This window comes from Pan paniscus, chromosome 7 (assembly GCF_029289425.2).
Source record: "Pan paniscus chromosome 7, NHGRI_mPanPan1-v2.0_pri, whole genome shotgun sequence".
NCBI lineage: Eukaryota > Metazoa > Chordata > Mammalia > Primates > Hominidae > Pan > Pan paniscus.
Window position 1 is genome coordinate 159702666 of NC_073256.2, and position 17559 is coordinate 159720224.

Genomic DNA, 17559 nt, shown 5'->3' on the forward strand with positions numbered 1-17559 from the left:
GGGACTTCTCCCTGCTGGGACCCACTGGTTTGGAAGACCTGGCTGCCTAAGGACAGCTGTGCTCACCGCTGGACTGCATTTGGAAGGGGAGGGCTGCCCGTGGAGAGGAAGGCCAGGCCGGGGCCCAGGGCCAAACAGGCCTCCTGGCCACACGACATCAGGCGGGAACGGCAGAGGCCAAGATGGGGGCTTTGGAGGGCACCAGGGCACCCTGGGCTGCACCCGCTGCTGCTGCACGTCGGGGAGCTCAGGCCTCGTCTCTGCCCCTCACCAGGCACTGGTCCCAGAGGCCACCTTGTGACCGCCTCCCCATGGTAGCGCTCACCTCTCTACAGTGACTAGGCCCCAGCGTCCCATCTGGACACCTGGTGGGCACGGCTTGAGGTGGCATCTATGGTCGAGCCCCTTGACGGCACAATGCTTGGCAATGCCGGGAGGACCCTGAGCTGGGACCCCAGGCGTGAACCGCAGCCCTTCCACTACCGAGACAGGCAGAACCCTCCCTGGCCCCGACCCTTGGTTTCCCCACCTAAAAGAAGAGATGGGCCAGGAGGGTGGCGGGCCATCTCCATGGGCCTCTGGGTCTCCCTCGGAGGGTCTCCCTCTTGGGAGCTGGTGCAGAAGGATCACAGCCCACTCGCCGGCCCTGCTTGCCCCAGGGCAGGGTGGTCCCGGGGGGCGGGCTGTGGGGAAGGCCCACTTACTTGGCAGGGGCTCCGTGGTCTGGCCCTCGCCTTGGGGACCGTGGGCGGAAAAGGTCTCTGCCACCATGCGCTCCACAGGCGTGAGGAGGAGGCCGGGGGCGGGGCCGCCCTCCGCCAGCTTCTTGCGCACAGCACCTCGCAGGTCCCGCCACTTGTGCTTGAGGTCCCCCAGGTCGCGGCGGCAGTAGCCCAGCGCGTTCACTGCCTGCAGGATGCGGCTCCACACGCGGTGCTTTCGGGCAGGTGTGCCCCGCAGCGCCCCGAACAGCAGCGGGTAGTGGCGCCTCACCCTCTGCACCAGCACCTCCGTCTCCTGGGGGCTGAAGTTGGGCTTGCGTGTCTTGGTGCGGGAGTGGGGGCCCGGCCGCAGGGGTGTGGAGCCCAGCCCGGCACCCAGCAGCAGGGCCGCCGCGGCTGGCTCGGGGCTGCAGCTCTGCCGGCAGATGGCTTTGCTGCTGCTGGACCCTGGAAAGGCACCAGAGGCTGAGCAGGGGGCAGAGACCCTGGGGAGAGCAGCCAGGTTTGGGGTCACAGGTCATCACAGGCCATGCATCTGTGCACAGCGGCCAGGCCTCGCATCGGCACCCAGCATAGGCAGCCTACATCCACTATACAGGGGCCCTTCTGTCTCAGCTACTCTCTGGGCCTCCCGCCTGTCCACCCGGCAGGTGCCCTCTGCCCTCCCCGGGGCCCTGACCATGTGTGGTGGGTCAGCCCTGGTTTGTCCCCCTCCCCACAACTGCTCCCTTCCCTGAACTGCTGGCATGAGTGCCCCTCGTGATCAGTCCTTCACTGGGACTGATCAATCTGTCACTGGGACTGGGTGGGCACCTGAAGTGAACAAAGCGCTCCACACACTCAGCACATCCCAGCCCGCGACAGGTGGCCAGGGGCAGAAATGGCTACAGCCACCTCTGGAAGCTGACAGTGGGGAGAAGGGGGGAGGACAGAGCGATAGGAGGGGTCCTGGGGAGAGGAGGTGGTAAGGGAGTGATGGGGCAGCCCAGCAGGCCCTGTATGGGGCCACAGAGCAGCTGGAGGGGGCCACAGAGCAGCTGGAAGCCCAGGCTCCGAGGGGATTGAGGGGCCAGCCTGGCCCAGCCCCGCCCCAGGGAGCAGCAGGGTGCTTGAGCCGCAGTCACTCTTCTCCTGGGGACACAGCACAGTACCCGGGAAGAGGACGCCAGCTGCCTGAGGGTCTCCGGACACACTGCCAGTTGTCAGAGCAGGAGGGACCAGGAGGCTGTTCTCGGCACAGGCCCCAAGGTGAGGCCACAGCTCAGTCAGGGCATGGAGGGAGAGTGAGTGGGTGGGGTGGAGCCTGAGAGTCCTGGTGGGCAGCTGAGCGCTTTAACCAAAGGCCCGTGGGCACCAGGGGCAGCCTGGCTCTTCCTCAACTGAGGAAAAGAGACACCCAGCCAGAGCCAGGAGCCTCTGCCCCACTGGCCTGGGAGCCAGGGCTCCTGGCAGCAGCAGGTATGGACAGGGCGGGATGAATGGGTCAGAGCCCTCCAGTGGGAGCAGGAAAGACACCAAAACACAGCAGGGATGGGGTCCCTATGGGAGGGGGGCAAGGTCAGCATCCCCTCAAAAGCCCCCTGCAAACCTGGAGCCCCACCATGGTTGGGGGCCGCACAGGCAGGCCAGGGCTGCTGTGTGACTACAGTGGGAAGAGGACATGAGGGACTCTGGCTCTCCACAAGCAGAGGAGGCCACAGCGCATGGAGTCAGAACTGGACACAGTCACCCCAGGGTTAGGGTCAGGGTTAAGGGGACCCAGAGCTTTTAGACCTCATGGTGAGGACCTCTCTAGGGAGGCCATGGGCAACCCCATAGAGGAAGGGCTGTGGCCCAGGGTAGGTGAGCAACCAAGGCGGGCGGGGGCGCTGGGGAGTCGGTGGGCCTGGGCGGGGTCACCGGGCACTGTGACCTCTGTCCCATCTGGGAAGGCCCCTCCCTTGCCCCAGGTGAGGGTTCCCTGAACGGAGCCTCCAGCCTCCCTGGCTCCACGCTCAGCCCCTTCATCCTGACCTCTCGCCTGTCAGGTCCTCGACGGGCGGCCTCCAGTGGCAAAAGGGTAGGGCTTCTCCTGGGGACTCAGAGGCAAGGGACAAGACTGTGGGCCTCCCACTTCCTGCCCCCACATACAGCCTGGCGCTAAGGTAGGGCCTGACTCTAGGCACCCGGGCGCCCCTGCTGCTTCACTGCCTTTTCCAGAGGAACGCAGGGCTGAGGGCCCACGGTGCTGGCTGGGAGGTGCCCTGGCTGGCGGTGCAGCCCCTCTTCTCGTGGATGCAGGGACTTCAGGACACCATGCCCTGGCCAGGCCTGCACGTTCCCATGCCGCTCTCCCCACACCCCCCCAGCACGGGTACATCCATAGCAGAACCAGAGCTCCAGCCTCTACATCTCTGCAACCTCACAACCCTATCCACCCCAGAACAGCCTCACTGTGGGGAATCTCTGGGCAGAGGCCCAGGATGAAGGCATGGAGGCTAGTATCTGTCAACGAGCGGAGCAGGGACCAGCGTCTGTCAATGATCAGGGTGGGGCCAGTGTCTATTAATGAGCGGAGCAGGGGCCAGTGTCTATCAATGAGCAGAGGGGAGGCCACTGTCTGTCAAAGAGCAAAGGCAGGGTCAGTGTCTGCCAATGAGCAGAGGCGGGGCCAGTGTCTGTCAATGAGCGGAGGTGGGGCCAGTGTCTATCAATGAGCAGAGGGGAGGCCACTGTCTGTCTAAGGGCAAAGGCGGGGTGAGTGTCTGCCAATGAGCAGAGGTGGGGCCAGTGTCTGTCAATGAGCAGAGGCAGGGTTAGTGTCTGTCAACGAGCAGAGGCAGGGACAGTGTCAATGAACAGAGGCGGGGCCAGTGTCTGTCAGTGAGGGGAGCAGGGACCAGGTTCTGTCAATGAGCAGGGTAGGGGCCAGTGTCTGTCAAAGAGCAGAGTATGGAGCCAGTGTCTGTCGATGAGCAGGGGGAAGGCTAGTGTCTATCAATGAGCGGGTACCAGTGTCTGCCAATGAGCAGAGTGGGGGCTAGTGTCTGCCAATGAGCAGAGGCGGGGCCAGTGTCTGTCAATGAGCAGAGGCAGGGCCAGTGTCTGTCAATGAGCAGAGTGGGGGCCAGTGTCTGTCAATGAGCAGAGCAGGGACCAGTGTCAATGAGCGGAGCAGGGACTAGTGGCAACGAGCGGAGCAGGGCTGGAGGAAGACAGGGCAGGAGGGGAGGGAGCAGATGCTCAGACCTGGACCCCAGCCTGGGCCTGGCTCCTCTTAGAGGCCCCTTCACCCACCCTTAGGTGAAGGGGTGAGGGCTAGGGGCTGGCAGGCAGGCCCTCGGGGCAGCAGGTGGCCCGAGGCTGGGACGGGTACCCACCAACAGCTTCTCCTTGCTCTGATACCATGGAGGCCAAGTCCTTGATGATCTGATTCACATCCAGCAAGTTGCTCTGTGGAAACAACATAGAACCACATCAGGAGCAGGGCTGTGGGGCAGACACCAAGGGCACCTGAAAGTTCCCATGGAACCTGGGGCGGGCCCAGGTGGCACCTGCAGAATCAGGAACCAGAGAACAGCTGGGGACCGGCTGGTCTGTCCACTTCCTGTGACAGAAGGCATAACTGGGTCCAGAAAGGGCCAGGGGTGAGCCCAGGGTCACCCCAAAAGTCAGAGACAGGGCAGGGATCTGAGTGCTCCATCTCCTGACTCTGAAGCCAAACCCCAACCTCTCCAGGTGTCCTAGGGGCTGTGAGCTGCTTCCCTGAGTACAGAGGTCCCAGGGTCTGTCCCCAGGATTTGCAGTCTAGTGAAGGACAGCATCCCCAGCACTGTAAAGGCCTGACTGCAAGAGAGCAAAGAATGTCTAGGGCAGATACACCATCCCCACTTGCCTGGGTGCTCCTGCACAGAAGGGTCTACCTTTCCCTCTCTGTGTAACAGCACTGAGCATGGGCCAGCACACAGGCACTGCTCAGCAAATCCTAAAGAAGTGGGATAGATGGACGAACGGGTTCAGGGGAGTGGACAAAAGGGTGGATGGGTAGATGGAAGGATGATGGACAGATGCGTGAATAGGTGGGTGGACAAATGGAATGGTGGATGGGTGGGTGGATGGATGAATAGATGGGTGAGTGGATGGATGGGTGGGTGATGGGTGGATGGGCGAGTGGATGGACAGATGAATGGGTGGATGGATGGATGGGTAGATGGATGGATGGGTAGGTGGATGGATGAATGGGTAGGTGGATGGATGGATGGGTAGGTGGATAGGTGGTTGGACAGATGGGTGAGTAGATGGATGGGTGGGTGGGTAGATGTATGGATGGGTGAATGGATGGATGGGTGGGTGGGTGGATGGATGGATGGATGAATGGATAGATGGATGGATAGATGGGTGGGTGGGTGGGGTGGGTGGATGGATGGGTGCATGGGTGGGTAGATGGGTGGATAGGTGGGTGGGTGGGTAGATGATGGATGGATGGATGAGGGATAGATGGATGATGGGGGGATAGATGAGTGGGTGAATGGATGGAAGAGTGAATGGACGGTATGTGGACGGATGATGGACAGGTGGGTGGGTGGGTTGGTCAATGAGCGGCTAAGTGGATGGTTGCTCCACTGCTATCCAAGGACTGAGTGGCTCCATGAAGCTAGTGAACAGAGTAAGGAACAGAAACGTGGGCCAGGAGGACTTCGGGTACCCCTCCACCCCGGCATACTGTGCTGGCCTCTTCCATCTTCCATGCTGTCTACCTTTACCCTAACTCCTTTTTCCCAGTTAAGTGGCTCTGATGATCCTAAGAGACGTGGCCATGCCACTCTCAGAGCACACACCTGGGCTGTGCTTCAGGCAAGGCACATACCATCCCCTTCACACCTGGCACCCACTCAGGGGCATCCTAGCACCCATCTAACAGAGCAGGGAGTGGGGGCTCAAGTGGTCCCATGACCTCCAGGGCCTCTCGGAAAGGGGAAGAGTTGGGACTCAGACCCCTGCCCACCGACCAGATGCCCACTCCTTCCCTGACTGCCACGCTGCACCTAGGACGGCTCCTCCACTGGCCAGATGCATGGCCCTGGGCAAGCCTGGCCATCTCAAGCCAGGTTTGCTCACTTATCACCCGAACAAAACCAACCCTCCTCACATAGCACCTGGCACATGGCTGGGTTCCAGCCAAGTCCAGGGGAAGCTCCTTCAGGCCTGCCGTGACCCCTGCCCTGGCACACCCGTCCAGTCAGCAGCTCATTCCAGAGCTGGGACTGACTTCCATGAGGGTCATTTCACCCCACTGCAAAATGTTACAAGGGAATTCATTTTCTCTTTAGGAGTATTCTGGGAAATGAAGCAATTAGCATGATCTTAAACTGACACGTAGTATCAACTGCAATTCAATTATCAGGCTTAAATGTGATGCAGAGGCAGGCGGTCCCTCTGCAGGAACTGGGCAGTGGCTGGGAAGGTAGCGAGAAGGTGGGGCCCAGGGGTCATGGCTTCAGTGTGCATCTGTGGCATGGCTATGGGGGCAACAGTGAATGAAAGGATGGGTGCGGGTTGGCCCGGGCCGGTTTCTGGTCTCCTCGTCACCACCACCTTCTGCCAGAGTGAGGTCACGGGTTCTGGAGACCAAGCCTAGGCTCCATCCTACAATGGGGACATCAAGGTCACAAAGCATGGCTCAGCCAGGTGGGTCCCCACCTCCACGGGCTTCCCAGTTATAGATGTGATCCCGTCAGAAGCCAGGCATGACCTCACCACCACCAACTTCGACCCCGGCCACTGAGCATACCCAGGCCTGGTGCACCCTGAGCCTGGTCTTGGTGGCTCATGGCCTCAGGGACTTGCAGGGGCCTTCCCAAGAGCTTCACAGGCAGAAGCATCTCCCCACGCGGCATGTGACTCACCTGTTATTGCCCCATTTGACAGGGAAGACAGAACCTGAGTCACTGAGAGGGTTAGTGACTGCCCAATGACACACAGCTGGAAAATGCTGGAATCCGCATCCAACCCACATTTAGGCAGACTCCAACCCAGGTCACTACCACCACCAACGTGGGGTGGCACCCAAGGCCGCCCTCCAGGTCGTGGAACCCAGGACCCCGGCCAGATCTCAGGGACAGTGGAACCCAGGACCCCGGCCAGATCTCAGGGACAGTGGAACACAGGACCCCGGCCAGATCTCAGGGACAGTGGGCCGCCCTCCAGGTCATGGAACCCAGGACCCCGGCCAGATCTCAGGGACAGTGGAATCTAGGACTCCGGCCAGATCTCAGGGACAGTGGGCCGCCCTCCAGGTCATGGAACCCAGGACCCCAGCCAGATCTCAGGGACAGTGGGCCGCCCTCCAGGTCGTGGAACCCAGGACCCCGGCCAGATCTCAGGGACAGTGGAACCCAGGACCCCGGCCAGATCTCAGGGACAGTGGGCCGCCCTCCAGGTCGTGGAACCCAGGACCCCGGCCAGATATCAGGGACAGTGGAACCCAGGACCTCGGCCAGATCTCAGGGACAGTGGAACCCAGGACTCCGGCCAGATCTCAGGGACAGTGGGCTGCCCTCCAGGATGTGGAACCCAGGACCCCGGCCAGATCTCAGGGACAGTGGAACCCAGGACTCCGGCCAGATCTCAGGGACAGTGGGCTGCCCTCCAGGTCGTGGAACCCAGGACCCCGGCCAGATCTCAGGGACAGTGGAACCCAGGACCCCGGCCAGATCTCAGGCACAGTGGTCCGCCCTCCAGGTCGTGGAACCCAGGACCCCGGCCAGATCTCAGGGACAGTGGAACCCAGGACTCCAGCCAGATCTCAGGGACAGTGGGCCGCCCTCCAGGTCGTGGAACCCAGGACCTCGGTCAGATCTCGGGGATGGTGGGGCTCCCTTCAGGACGTCCCGTGCTGCAGCCACCAGCATGGGATGGGCCTTATGTGTGTGCACCAATCAATCTGCTTCCCATGAGCAGGGGCAGAGAAAGGCCACACTGGCATGATGCTGCTGTGTCCCTGGGGGGAAGCATGGCTCCGAGCCCCTGCCCAGCCTGTGGGGATGCAGCTTTGGTGAGAGATGCCAGGGAGGGGTGTGGCTGAGCAAGGCCGGGTCCAGTGCCTTTCAGGGGCCTGGGACGCCCAGCAGCTGGGGCGGGGTGGAAGAGGGGCAGCTGCGAGTCCCTGAGGCTCGGCCTCAGTGTTCCAGGCACGCCTCTGTGCACACACGGCCACTGCACTGGGCGTTCCCTGCTGACATCAGAGTCAACTTCCACAACCCCAAAAGCGCGGGCTGGGACACAGTGTTCCCAAGACAGGCAGAGACCCTGTGGCGCCCCCAGGGCACAGATGGCCTGCATTGTAGGTTTTGGGGGAGGTCCCCAGAGGCAGTGGCAGAAGTGATTTTCCATCTCATCGCCGACACTCACTGCCACTGCCTGGCTTCACAGATGGCTTGCTCCTCCAAGGCCCCGGGTCCTCCTGGGCAGAAGGGTTTTGTAGTCAGTGCTGGTGCCGAGGATGCGGCTGACAGGAGCCGGCACTCGCGGAGCCACCTGCTATCCACGCCAACCTTACCAGCAACATGTCAGGCCCGCAGACAGAGGAGCTGGTGGGGGGTGGGGGCATGTTCTCTGGGCTGGGGCTGCTGCCGGGGCTCCCACCCACTCATTGCTAGACTCAGCAGAGAAGCAGCAGGAGCAGTGATAACTGCCCATTGGGATGAGCTAAGACACAAAATGTTAATTTGCACCACAGCCAGCGCGGGGGACACACAGACTCCAAGCCTTCAGTGCCTTGGAGCCCTCACAGGCTGTGCCTCCTGTGAGCGGGGACCATGGCTCCTGGCACCACGGGCTCATGCATCCCAGCTTCAAGAGGCTCGGCCAGCAGGGCTGGCAGGGCCTCAGGGCTGCATGCTGAGAGGTTCCCACTCCCTGACCTCTTACGAGCGAACGCAGCATTTGTGTGAAGCCTGCTCTTCCTCATTTTAGGTGCCCCTCTCTTTAAGACGCCTGGCACTCAAACATCGGCCTGGTCCCACTTCCCTGCAGAAGGGTGAGCTGCCAGCCGGCCCAGCCCACTCGGAGGCACCCCCTGCCGAGGCGCTCACTGATAAGTGAACATTGTTCACCTCAAACAAAGCAGGAAGCAAAGCCTGAACAGCAGCTCGGGCTCCAGGCAAGCAGCCACAGTTAAGAAACCCCTGAGCCTTGTTTTCTGGAAAATGGCTCACCACAGAGAACCACTTCCCACAGGCCCTGGGCACGGCCAGCTGGACCCAGTCCTTGGGGAGCACTCTCTGTATAGAAGGGAAAGGACGCTGAACTCAGATAGTGAGCCTGGGGCCCCTCCCTGCTCCCCAGCCTGAGGCTGGAGGCCAGGGCCCCACTACCCCTCCTGGCGACCGAGCCGGGGATCTCACGGAACCAACTGAGAGGGCTGCTCAGGGCACAGGCAGCCCCAGAAACCCAGGTCCTGCCACATCAGCCACACGAGCTGCAGGCTACGTACACACCACTGTGCTGTCTCAGGATGGGGCAGGGTGCACCCTGGCCCTGAGGCCTGCCCTGGAGGCCCCAGATGCAAAGGGATGGGCCACTTCTACCAGGCAGCCCCAAGCCCTCTGCATAGGAGCTTCCTGAAGGGAGCAGGGAGCCTGAGGCACTGCCTGCCTTTGTGTCTCTTCCTCCATCATGGGAGGCCGCCGGGACTTACTGGGGATTCTCCTTCGTCCTGGCCCAGTGCTGGTCCCAGAACAAACAGAGGACTAAAGAGCTGAACACACCCTGCGGCTGCAAGAGAGCCGGGCAGGCACAGTGGGGCTGGGACCTGCAGCTGGGCCTGTCGCTGATGGTGCGGGCAGATCCCAAGGATGGGCCCAGAGAGGGCCCACCGCAAGAGACATAAGAGGGCCTCTCAGGCAGGCAGCTAGCATGGGTGGGTCCCCCCAGGCACTGTGGGCCCTGGGCCCTGTGCACCTGGGCAGGCCTCGGCTCCTGAGGAGGAAGCTCGGGGCAGGCGCAGCTCCACTCCCAGGCACACCTAGGAGACTTGCCAGAGATTTGGGCTCCCCCACGGGCCTAGGTGGGAGCCTAGTTCCAGGCAGAAGCCCCGTCCTCAGTCCTGGGGCGACAGAGAGGCCAAGGCCAGGCCTGAGAAGGGTGGGGCCTGCTCGAGGGGCTGGGACTGCCCCGGATGGAGCCCTCCAGGGCAGCGGCAGTCCTGGTGCTGTTCTCGGGGGACACGCAGGCCATGCCCTGGCACGGCAGCCAGAGGGCGGGAGAGCGGGGGAGACCCAGAACTTAGTAGATGGTTAAATCATGCAATTATTTTTCAGACTGCTTCTAAAACTAGAACTCATTAAAAGCGCTCATGGAATTTTCTTTCTCTTCTTTCACTGGCACAGTGGAAAAAGCCCCTTGCACGAGACATAATAAAACCTTGGTGTGTGTGTGCCTGTGTGTTCCTTTCACTTTCCCGAACGAGAAGTCAAAACATCACTGCATTTTTCTCTATCACACCATCTCTTCTTATAATTAGGATCTTGGCAACCATCCACCTACAAAGACGACTATTCCAGTTAATGGAGCCACCAAACCGTATGCATTTATTTGTCCACTCGCCCATTTATAGCTAGAGATCAGCCAGGTCAGGCACCTTCAGGCTGTGCAATGCCAAACACAGGGCAGGTCAGCTGGGCTCTGCCTGGGGCCTTGGAGCCCCGCCTGGGCCATCTCCGCATCCCATCCTCCACCCTCCCAGGCCTGCCAGGTAGCCATGGCAACAGAGCAGATGGCGTATTCTGAGCTCTGTACCTGGGTCAGGTGATGCCCGCTCAGGAGCTCCAGCAGGTGAGATGGGCTTGGCGAGGGAAGCCCAGTGCAGACACAGAGGGGCAGGTAGGCAGAGCTGGCAGAAAGCAGACACCAGCTCTGGACCAGTGCCCCGGTGAGCCTGCTGCACGCTGGCAGTGGACTGAAGGGCACGCGCCTGTTCTCTCCAACCTCTCCTGCCCAGGGAGATGAATCGCTGCTCGCCGCCCGCTGCTCAGGACTGGTGTCCTCAGCTGGGGATTAAGTCACTGGCTCCTGGGGCGCTGGCTCTTTCCATGCCTGGCTCTGGACCTGCGGGTGGCCTTGGAGACAAATCCCACCACCCTCATCTCAGAAAGGCCAAGCAGAAGTCGGCTCTCCAGCATCGCGGTGAGGATGGCCTTGTGCTGGAGTAGGGCACCTGGGCTCGAATCCCAGCTCCATGGCGTGTGAGCTGTGTGACCCTGGGCAAGCGATGGGCCTGCTCCAAGCCACCGTCATCTCTGACAAAATCAGAACGTAGGAGTGTTCACTCTCACAGAGCTCTGGTGTGGGCTGAGACGCATATAAATAATGTCAGCAGAGCCCTGTCGTTAAACACAGAGCCTCCATGGAGTCCCAGGATAGAAACACACTCACCCAGCCCCCGACCCAGCCCTCCTCCACCCACCCCACCCAGCACTGCCACCCACCCATTTGTTCATTCAGCAGCCACTGGGTGCCAGGCAGCGTCAGGCCGGTGAGCTGCTGCGAACGCAGACGTGACGGGAACAGGCAACGCCGCTGCCTCCGCGGGCTTACGCTCGAGTGGCGAGAGATGAATCCTAACGAGAACCCAACAGTGTGTGGGGGGCGAGCGTGGGAGCGGCAGGGGTTAGAGGGCACCCCTGGAGTCAGGGCCTGCCAGTGAAAGGGAGCCAGCGGCTCAGGCGTCAGGCATAGGGTGCTCTGGGCCTCGGGCAACAGGAACCAGGAGCAGGGGTGGCCAGGCCTGCCCAGGGAACTGTGAGGTGTGGGGTGAGGAATGAGGGAGAGGACAGTCCATTGGGAGTACGGGGTCAGCTGCCTCTCCCATGGACGGTCACAGCAACGCACGCCCCCCCCCCGCCCCCCCACCTGTTTCAAGCAGAATGTGATAGAAGGGACACTGTAGGGTTTCTGAGGCTCGGCTTCCTTCTGGCTCTGCCAGGGTCCTGGCAGCATCCTCCAGGGCCCAGCCTCCATGCCAGGAGGAAACCAGGCCATGGGAGAGGCCAAGCGTGGAGCTCCGGCCCAGATCCCAGCCTACATCCCAGCCAGTAGCCAGAACACCAACACGAGACAGGGGCAGACAAGCCTTCCCGAGAGTCTCCACCCTTGGCTCTCCGAGCTAGTGGACAGGGAAAGCAGTCTCAGCTTTGCCCCGTTGGAAGTTCTGACCCACAGAACCCACGAGCTTCCCCCGTGGAAGCGAGGCGAGGGCCGGAGAGGAATGGAGGAGTGCCGAGAACCAGTGGTGGGAAGGCAGGTGCGGCACCCTTTCTCATGGGAATTTTGAAGATGGGCATGACTGCAATGTGCTTGCTGATGGGCAGAATTGGACGAGGGAGACGTGAGGGTCCAAGATGGGCCTGTGGAGGCGGTGGGTGGCGGGCACAGACAGGGCGGGAGCCACAAGCTAGCTGTGGTGCAAGCAGCTCACCCACCGCCCCTGGAGAGGAGGCCGGCCAGGCCCCAGGAGGCTGTCAATGAGCTCTTCTAAGGGCTTGTTTCCCCTTGGAATGAGAAGCAAGGTCAAGGTCACCAGTGGGGTGAGACAGGGAAGGAGAGCAGACATGAAACAAATCACAGGAAGACTGTCCCGAGCCCCCAGAACGCCACCTAAGCCCCAAAGCGCATTGAGCATGGAGCCCTACTCCAGGCTGCACCAGACCCACCAAGGGCCTTTCAGAGCCCCAAACAGTTCCCAGCCCTATCCCAGACCAACGCGGGCAGAACACATTTCACCAGGTGCCCCGCCAGTGTGGATCTACAGCCCCGCACCACCACAGAAGCACAACCCTGTCAGTCGGGCTCTTCACGGGGTGGCAAGCTCCACCTCCCCCACACTCAGCACACAGAAAGTGGGGGGGCCACGTGTCAGACCATGGCTCGCCTTTCCTGCCCCAGAAAGCTCCAGGACCCCACATGAAGAAATCCCAGGACTCCGGAACCTCCTAGGCTTGAGTGCTTTCCTTCCTCAGGAGTCCCCAAGAAAACGCAAACCCCTCCCTCGAGCAGCCGCACCGCAGGCCATCAGCAGCATCTGCTGCCGTTCTCAGTGGCACCGACACCCCAGCTGGCAGCAGTGCAAGGCTAACCCCTTAGCGTACAGTGAGCTGCTGAGCCAACAGCAAAGCCCAGGGTTCACCTGCTCACCCCAGAGCTTGGCCGCATTCCCAAGGCAGAGGGCCGGGACGCTTGAAGGAGGGAGGGGCAGGTGGAGATCCCAGCGCGGCAGGAGGGTGGCTGTGGGGCACGTGGACAGCCACGGCCACACCGGCCACACCTCCTGGCGCGGGTTCTTCCCAGGCCTGAGTTCTCGCCAGGCAGTTACACTCCACCGCGGCACTTTCACCCTGAGGCCAGCAGAGGCTGGTGTCATTGTGCCCATTTTACAGATAAGTAAACCGAGGCTCCAGGAGAGACCTGCCCAGGGTCACATGGCCCAGTGGTATGGCAGTGCCTGAGCCTGGGATCCTGGACCAGCACCTACTTCTCCTTGTCTAGAAGACACCTGAGGCCTGCCGGCTTCCCTCCGCAGGGGACAAGGAAGCTTCCTGGAGACCTGGCTGTCATCCCTCCTACCAGCCTGGCAGCCAGACAGCTCTGGCCACCTCGGATCGAGGGTCATCTCCTGCTAACTGGGTGCTATTGGTGTTCAGACGCCACCTGTTGGCTCTGCCCTGGAGCATCTGCATCTGCCCACACACTGCAGGGATGCATTTCAGCCCCATGGGGCCCTCAGCAAGCAGGAAGTGGGGCTGCAGGGGGGGCGGGAGAGGAGGGGCCACACTGGCCCAGCCTTGGCACTAAGCTTCCCCTGGCCACCACAGCCACCCTATTCTTTATCTTGGTCAAATAAAAAAGGTTACCTAGGCCCCACCTGGAGGTGCAGGGACAGGGGCAGGGGCAGGGGCAGCCGGGACAGGGGCAGGGGCAGCCGGGACAGGGGCAGGGGCAGCCCACCCAGGGGCCACGAGGAGAGGGAGTAAGGGAGCTCAGGGTGGGGAGGAAAGAGCGAACTGCTTCAGGGTCTGCAGAGGGCCGGGACCCCCTGCGGACCTCAGAGGATGCAGAGTGGCCAGAGGGAAGGTGGAGGGCGGTGTGAGGAAGGGCACCGGAGGTGAGAAGCAGCAAAGGCCAAGAGGGTGCCCAGGGCCCCTGGGAGAATCGAAGGGCATGAGTTTGCAGGGACGAGGCAGGGATCAATCACCTCGCTAACACCTGGGGCAACAGCAAGGGCCCAAACACCAGGCTGAGGGCTGTCCTTTGTCCTTCACGCCCTCACCCACAGCATCACTCGGACTGGTTTGCAAAGCACTTTGCAGTCACTATCTCAAGGGCCTTCTCATTCCCAACCATCTGGCAGGAGTCGGAGACCAGGGCTCAGAGAGTGACCTGGGAGGCACCGGGCATGGTTCTGGCCTGGGCTCCTGGCGGCAGCTGGCGGCCCTGCTGTGTGGCCGTGGGCACCCTGCCTCCTCTGGGAGTCCCGCAGCTCAGTGCAGAGGGTGGAGGCAGCTGTCCTGGAAGCCAGCTCTCTCCTGGCCAAGGCCAAGAGGAGATGGGGCCGGTCAGCAGGGTCCATACAGGGCCGGCACAGCTGCAGGAGCTCAGAGGGCCTGGCTGGACAGGCAGACAGCTGAGAGTCAGCAGACAGCCCTACAGAGGAGCTGCTGCTGCAGGGACGGGCAGTGGCTCCTGGACACGACCTAATTAGATGCTCAGACACCTCCTCGCCCACGCCAGGGCTCGCACTGCTGCTCAGACACAATTGAAGCTCACACTCCCGGTGATGAGATGGGAATGGCCTCTCCATCTTCTCCCCCATCCAGACAGGGCCACTGGTCAGGAGGCTGCCAGCCGCCAGCACTCACCTCTGCGGCACCTGGATACCCAACACCCGGAGTCCTGGGAGGCTCGGGGCTCCAGCCCAGGACCAGCATCAGGGGCCACCCAAGGCTGGAAGGCCAGAGACAGGCTACTTCAGCTCAGGCAGGGAGGGGAGTGAGTACACAGTGGAGACAGGCAATGTTCCGGGATCCCTCGAGCCTTCTCCCACCCGAGCAACCCATAAGCAGACTCAGCTCCCACATGTGACTGGCACAACCCCTCCCGCTACGACCCTCCTCTGGGAGATGGTGGGCAGCCCCAGGTGAAAAGTTCAAATTCCAGGGCTGCCAGACCCTGCACCCTCCAGAGACAGATGGCACTTGGGTCGGAGTCAGACTGCCTGGGTTCCAGCCCTGTGGCCTCCCCCACTGGGAAGTGGGCATGATGTCCTCCCTGGAGGGAGCTTGTGCACTGAGCCGGCCCCAGGTCCTGCTCACTCTTGGGTGGCCGCTCTGCCCCTCTAACACCCCTGTGTACGCAGCTGGAGCGGGCCTGTCTGGCGGAGAGTCCCGGCACCATGGAGAGGGCCAGGGCCCCATGCAGGCCAAGGACAGCTGCCCTGCGGCCAGTGAACGGGCCACAGAACACATAGGGGGCAGGCCCCCGTCACTGGCAGCCCTCAGCCTCCACTGGACGCTGGGTGGCTCCACTTCTGCTCTCAGAGGAACTTTAGTGTATTTATCAACTCCATTCCTGCACAGCAGAGAAAAAGGAAGATGCCCAACATAAACCAGTAAAGAGAAACGTGGCCTGGTGTGCTTCCAGCTGGGTCGTCCATTGCCCAGACTCAGGCTGGGAATGCTCTGGGGCTGGCCTAGCCTCTGCCTGCACCTCCAACCCCCTGCACTCACCACACAGCCCTGCAGCATGGCTCTGCAGGACACCCTGTGCGCAGGGATGAGATGCTACCTGTGGGACCTGCGTCCATCCTGGATGCCAGCAGTGAGGGCTCAGGACAGGCCTAGCAATGGGGGCTGGCTATCATCAGGGATGGGCCGGCCACTGTCATGGGAGGGGGGAGGTCACTCATGGGAGAGAGGCAGTCACTGTCACGGGGGAGGGGGTGGTGACTGTCATGGGGGAAGGGTGGTCATTGTGGGGGAGGGGGTGATCACTCATAGGGGAGGGGGTGGTCACTGTGGAAGAGGAAGGTGGTCACTGTCATGGGGGGGTGGTCACTACCATGGGAGAGAGGGTGGTGATGGTCATGGGGGAAGGGGGTGGTCATTGTGGGGGAGGGGTTGGTGATGGTCACGGGGGAGGGAGTGGTCACTGTCATGGGGGAGGGGGCAGTGATGGTCATGGGGGAGGGGGTGGTCACTGTCATGGGGGAGGGGTGGTGACTGTCATGGGGGAGGGGGTGGTGACTGTCATGGGGGAGGGGGTGGTGACTGTCATGCGGGAGGGGGTAGTGATGGTCATGGGGGAGGGGGTGGTCATTGTGGGGGAGGGGGTGGTGACTGTCATACGGGGGGGTAGTGACTGTCATGGGGGAGGGGGTGGTGACTGTCATGGGGGAGGCAGTGGTCACTCATGGGGGAAGGGTGGTCACTGTCATGGGGGAGGGGTGGTCACTGTCATGGAGGAGAGGTGGTCACTGTCATGGGGGAGGGGCGGTCACTGTCATGGGGGAGAGGTGGTCACTGTGGGGGAAGGGCAGTCACTGTCTTTGGGGGCACTGGCCAGTTTGACACGTCGGTTCCACAAGTACTGGCAAGTCGCTGTGGAGCCCACTACTCCAGGCTCTGGGGATGGGGCTGACCCCAGGCAAGCAAGGGCCGCTCACCTTCTGTCAGGGCAGGGACCAACCAGAGACTCCCCGTGGGAGGCGGACAGGGGTCTAGGGCAGTCGAGGGCAGTGGGGAGGGCCTCCCTGAGGAGGGCACGCCGTGGAAGCAGCAATGCTCAGATCAGGGCAGGGTGCTCAGGGGCACATGGAAGCCAGCAGGGGTCCTCAGGGTGGGTCTCGGCAGTCCCCACAGGCTCCCCAGGACGGGGCAGGACACCCTCCCTCAGAATCCGACTGCACCAGGCCTGGGCGGGGGCAAGGTCACTGCCCAGAACGGAGGCTGGCCTGCTCTCCACTGTCTCCCGTGGGTGACCTCTCAAGCCAGCCTCATGGCACCCCCTGGGTCCTCTGACAGGTTGTCACTTCCACAGGGCCTGCTACACTCTGCCTACGGCCACACGGGCTGTCCCAGCTGGCAAGTCCCTGAGGACAGAGAGCGACCTTCCACCTGCCCACTTCACAGATGAAATGAATGAGGCAAATCGGGGTTCAAGGTCACCCAACCAGTGAGTGGACACGGGCCTAAAGCCAGGACAGCATGTCCCCAGCCTGGCCCTTTGTTTTGTCGCAAGGACGATGCTGGGAAGGAGGACAAAGGAAAGGGATGCTGGGCGTGGCCATCTGTCCCAGTGGACAGGAGCCCCCAACACAACCCCGATCTGCACCCTGCCTGACAGCAGCCACGGACACTCGAGGAGACCAAGAGCAAGGCGGAAAGTGGGCACCAGGAATCGCGCAACACTGGCCCACTACTGTGATACTGCTTCCCCTCCCTGGGCCTCAGCTGGCCCTTGTGTTCACACCCCCACTAGCCACCTAGTAAGTCATTGAAGGCTGGCCACAAAGGGGGCTCTCTCTCAGACCCCAAGTCTGCCCTAGGGGACTTCTGAACCTATAAAATCTTGCAAATCCCAAAGCCCCCAGTGAATGTGGGAGGAGAGATGAGGGGATGAGGGTGCCGGCTCCACAGGAAAGGGCTACAGCCAGCCGAGGTGCGTAACACAGCTCCACAAAACCCTGCCGCCCACCCTCTGAGCCCTGCGCAGGCTGCAAAGATGGCTGCAGAGCAATCGGGCCAGCAGGGCCTGGCATGTGCGACCTCCGCTGCGTCACAGCCTCTCAAGCGTCACACTGGAGTTA

At 61.9% G+C, this 17559-nt stretch overlaps 1 protein-coding gene across 35 annotated transcripts in view; it reads right to left on the minus strand.

Moving 5' to 3' along the window:
- The window catches only part of TSNARE1 (t-SNARE domain containing 1), a 144504-nt gene that overhangs the window by 15526 nt on the left and 111419 nt on the right, over positions 1-17559 (minus strand). For 30 of the 35 annotated variants that reach the window (XR_008626525.2, XM_063606945.1, XM_034966728.3 and 27 more), the window contains 2 exons: positions 4082-4154; positions 705-1169 (listed from right to left, as the gene is read on the minus strand). Coding sequence is in view for 34 of the 35 variants with exons in the window: in XM_063606945.1 (XP_063463015.1) it covers positions 705-1169; positions 4082-4154 (538 nt within the window). In the remaining variant the exon portion in view is untranslated. The other 5 variants (XM_063606951.1, XM_034966737.3, XM_034966736.3 and 2 more) reach the window with 2 other exon arrangements.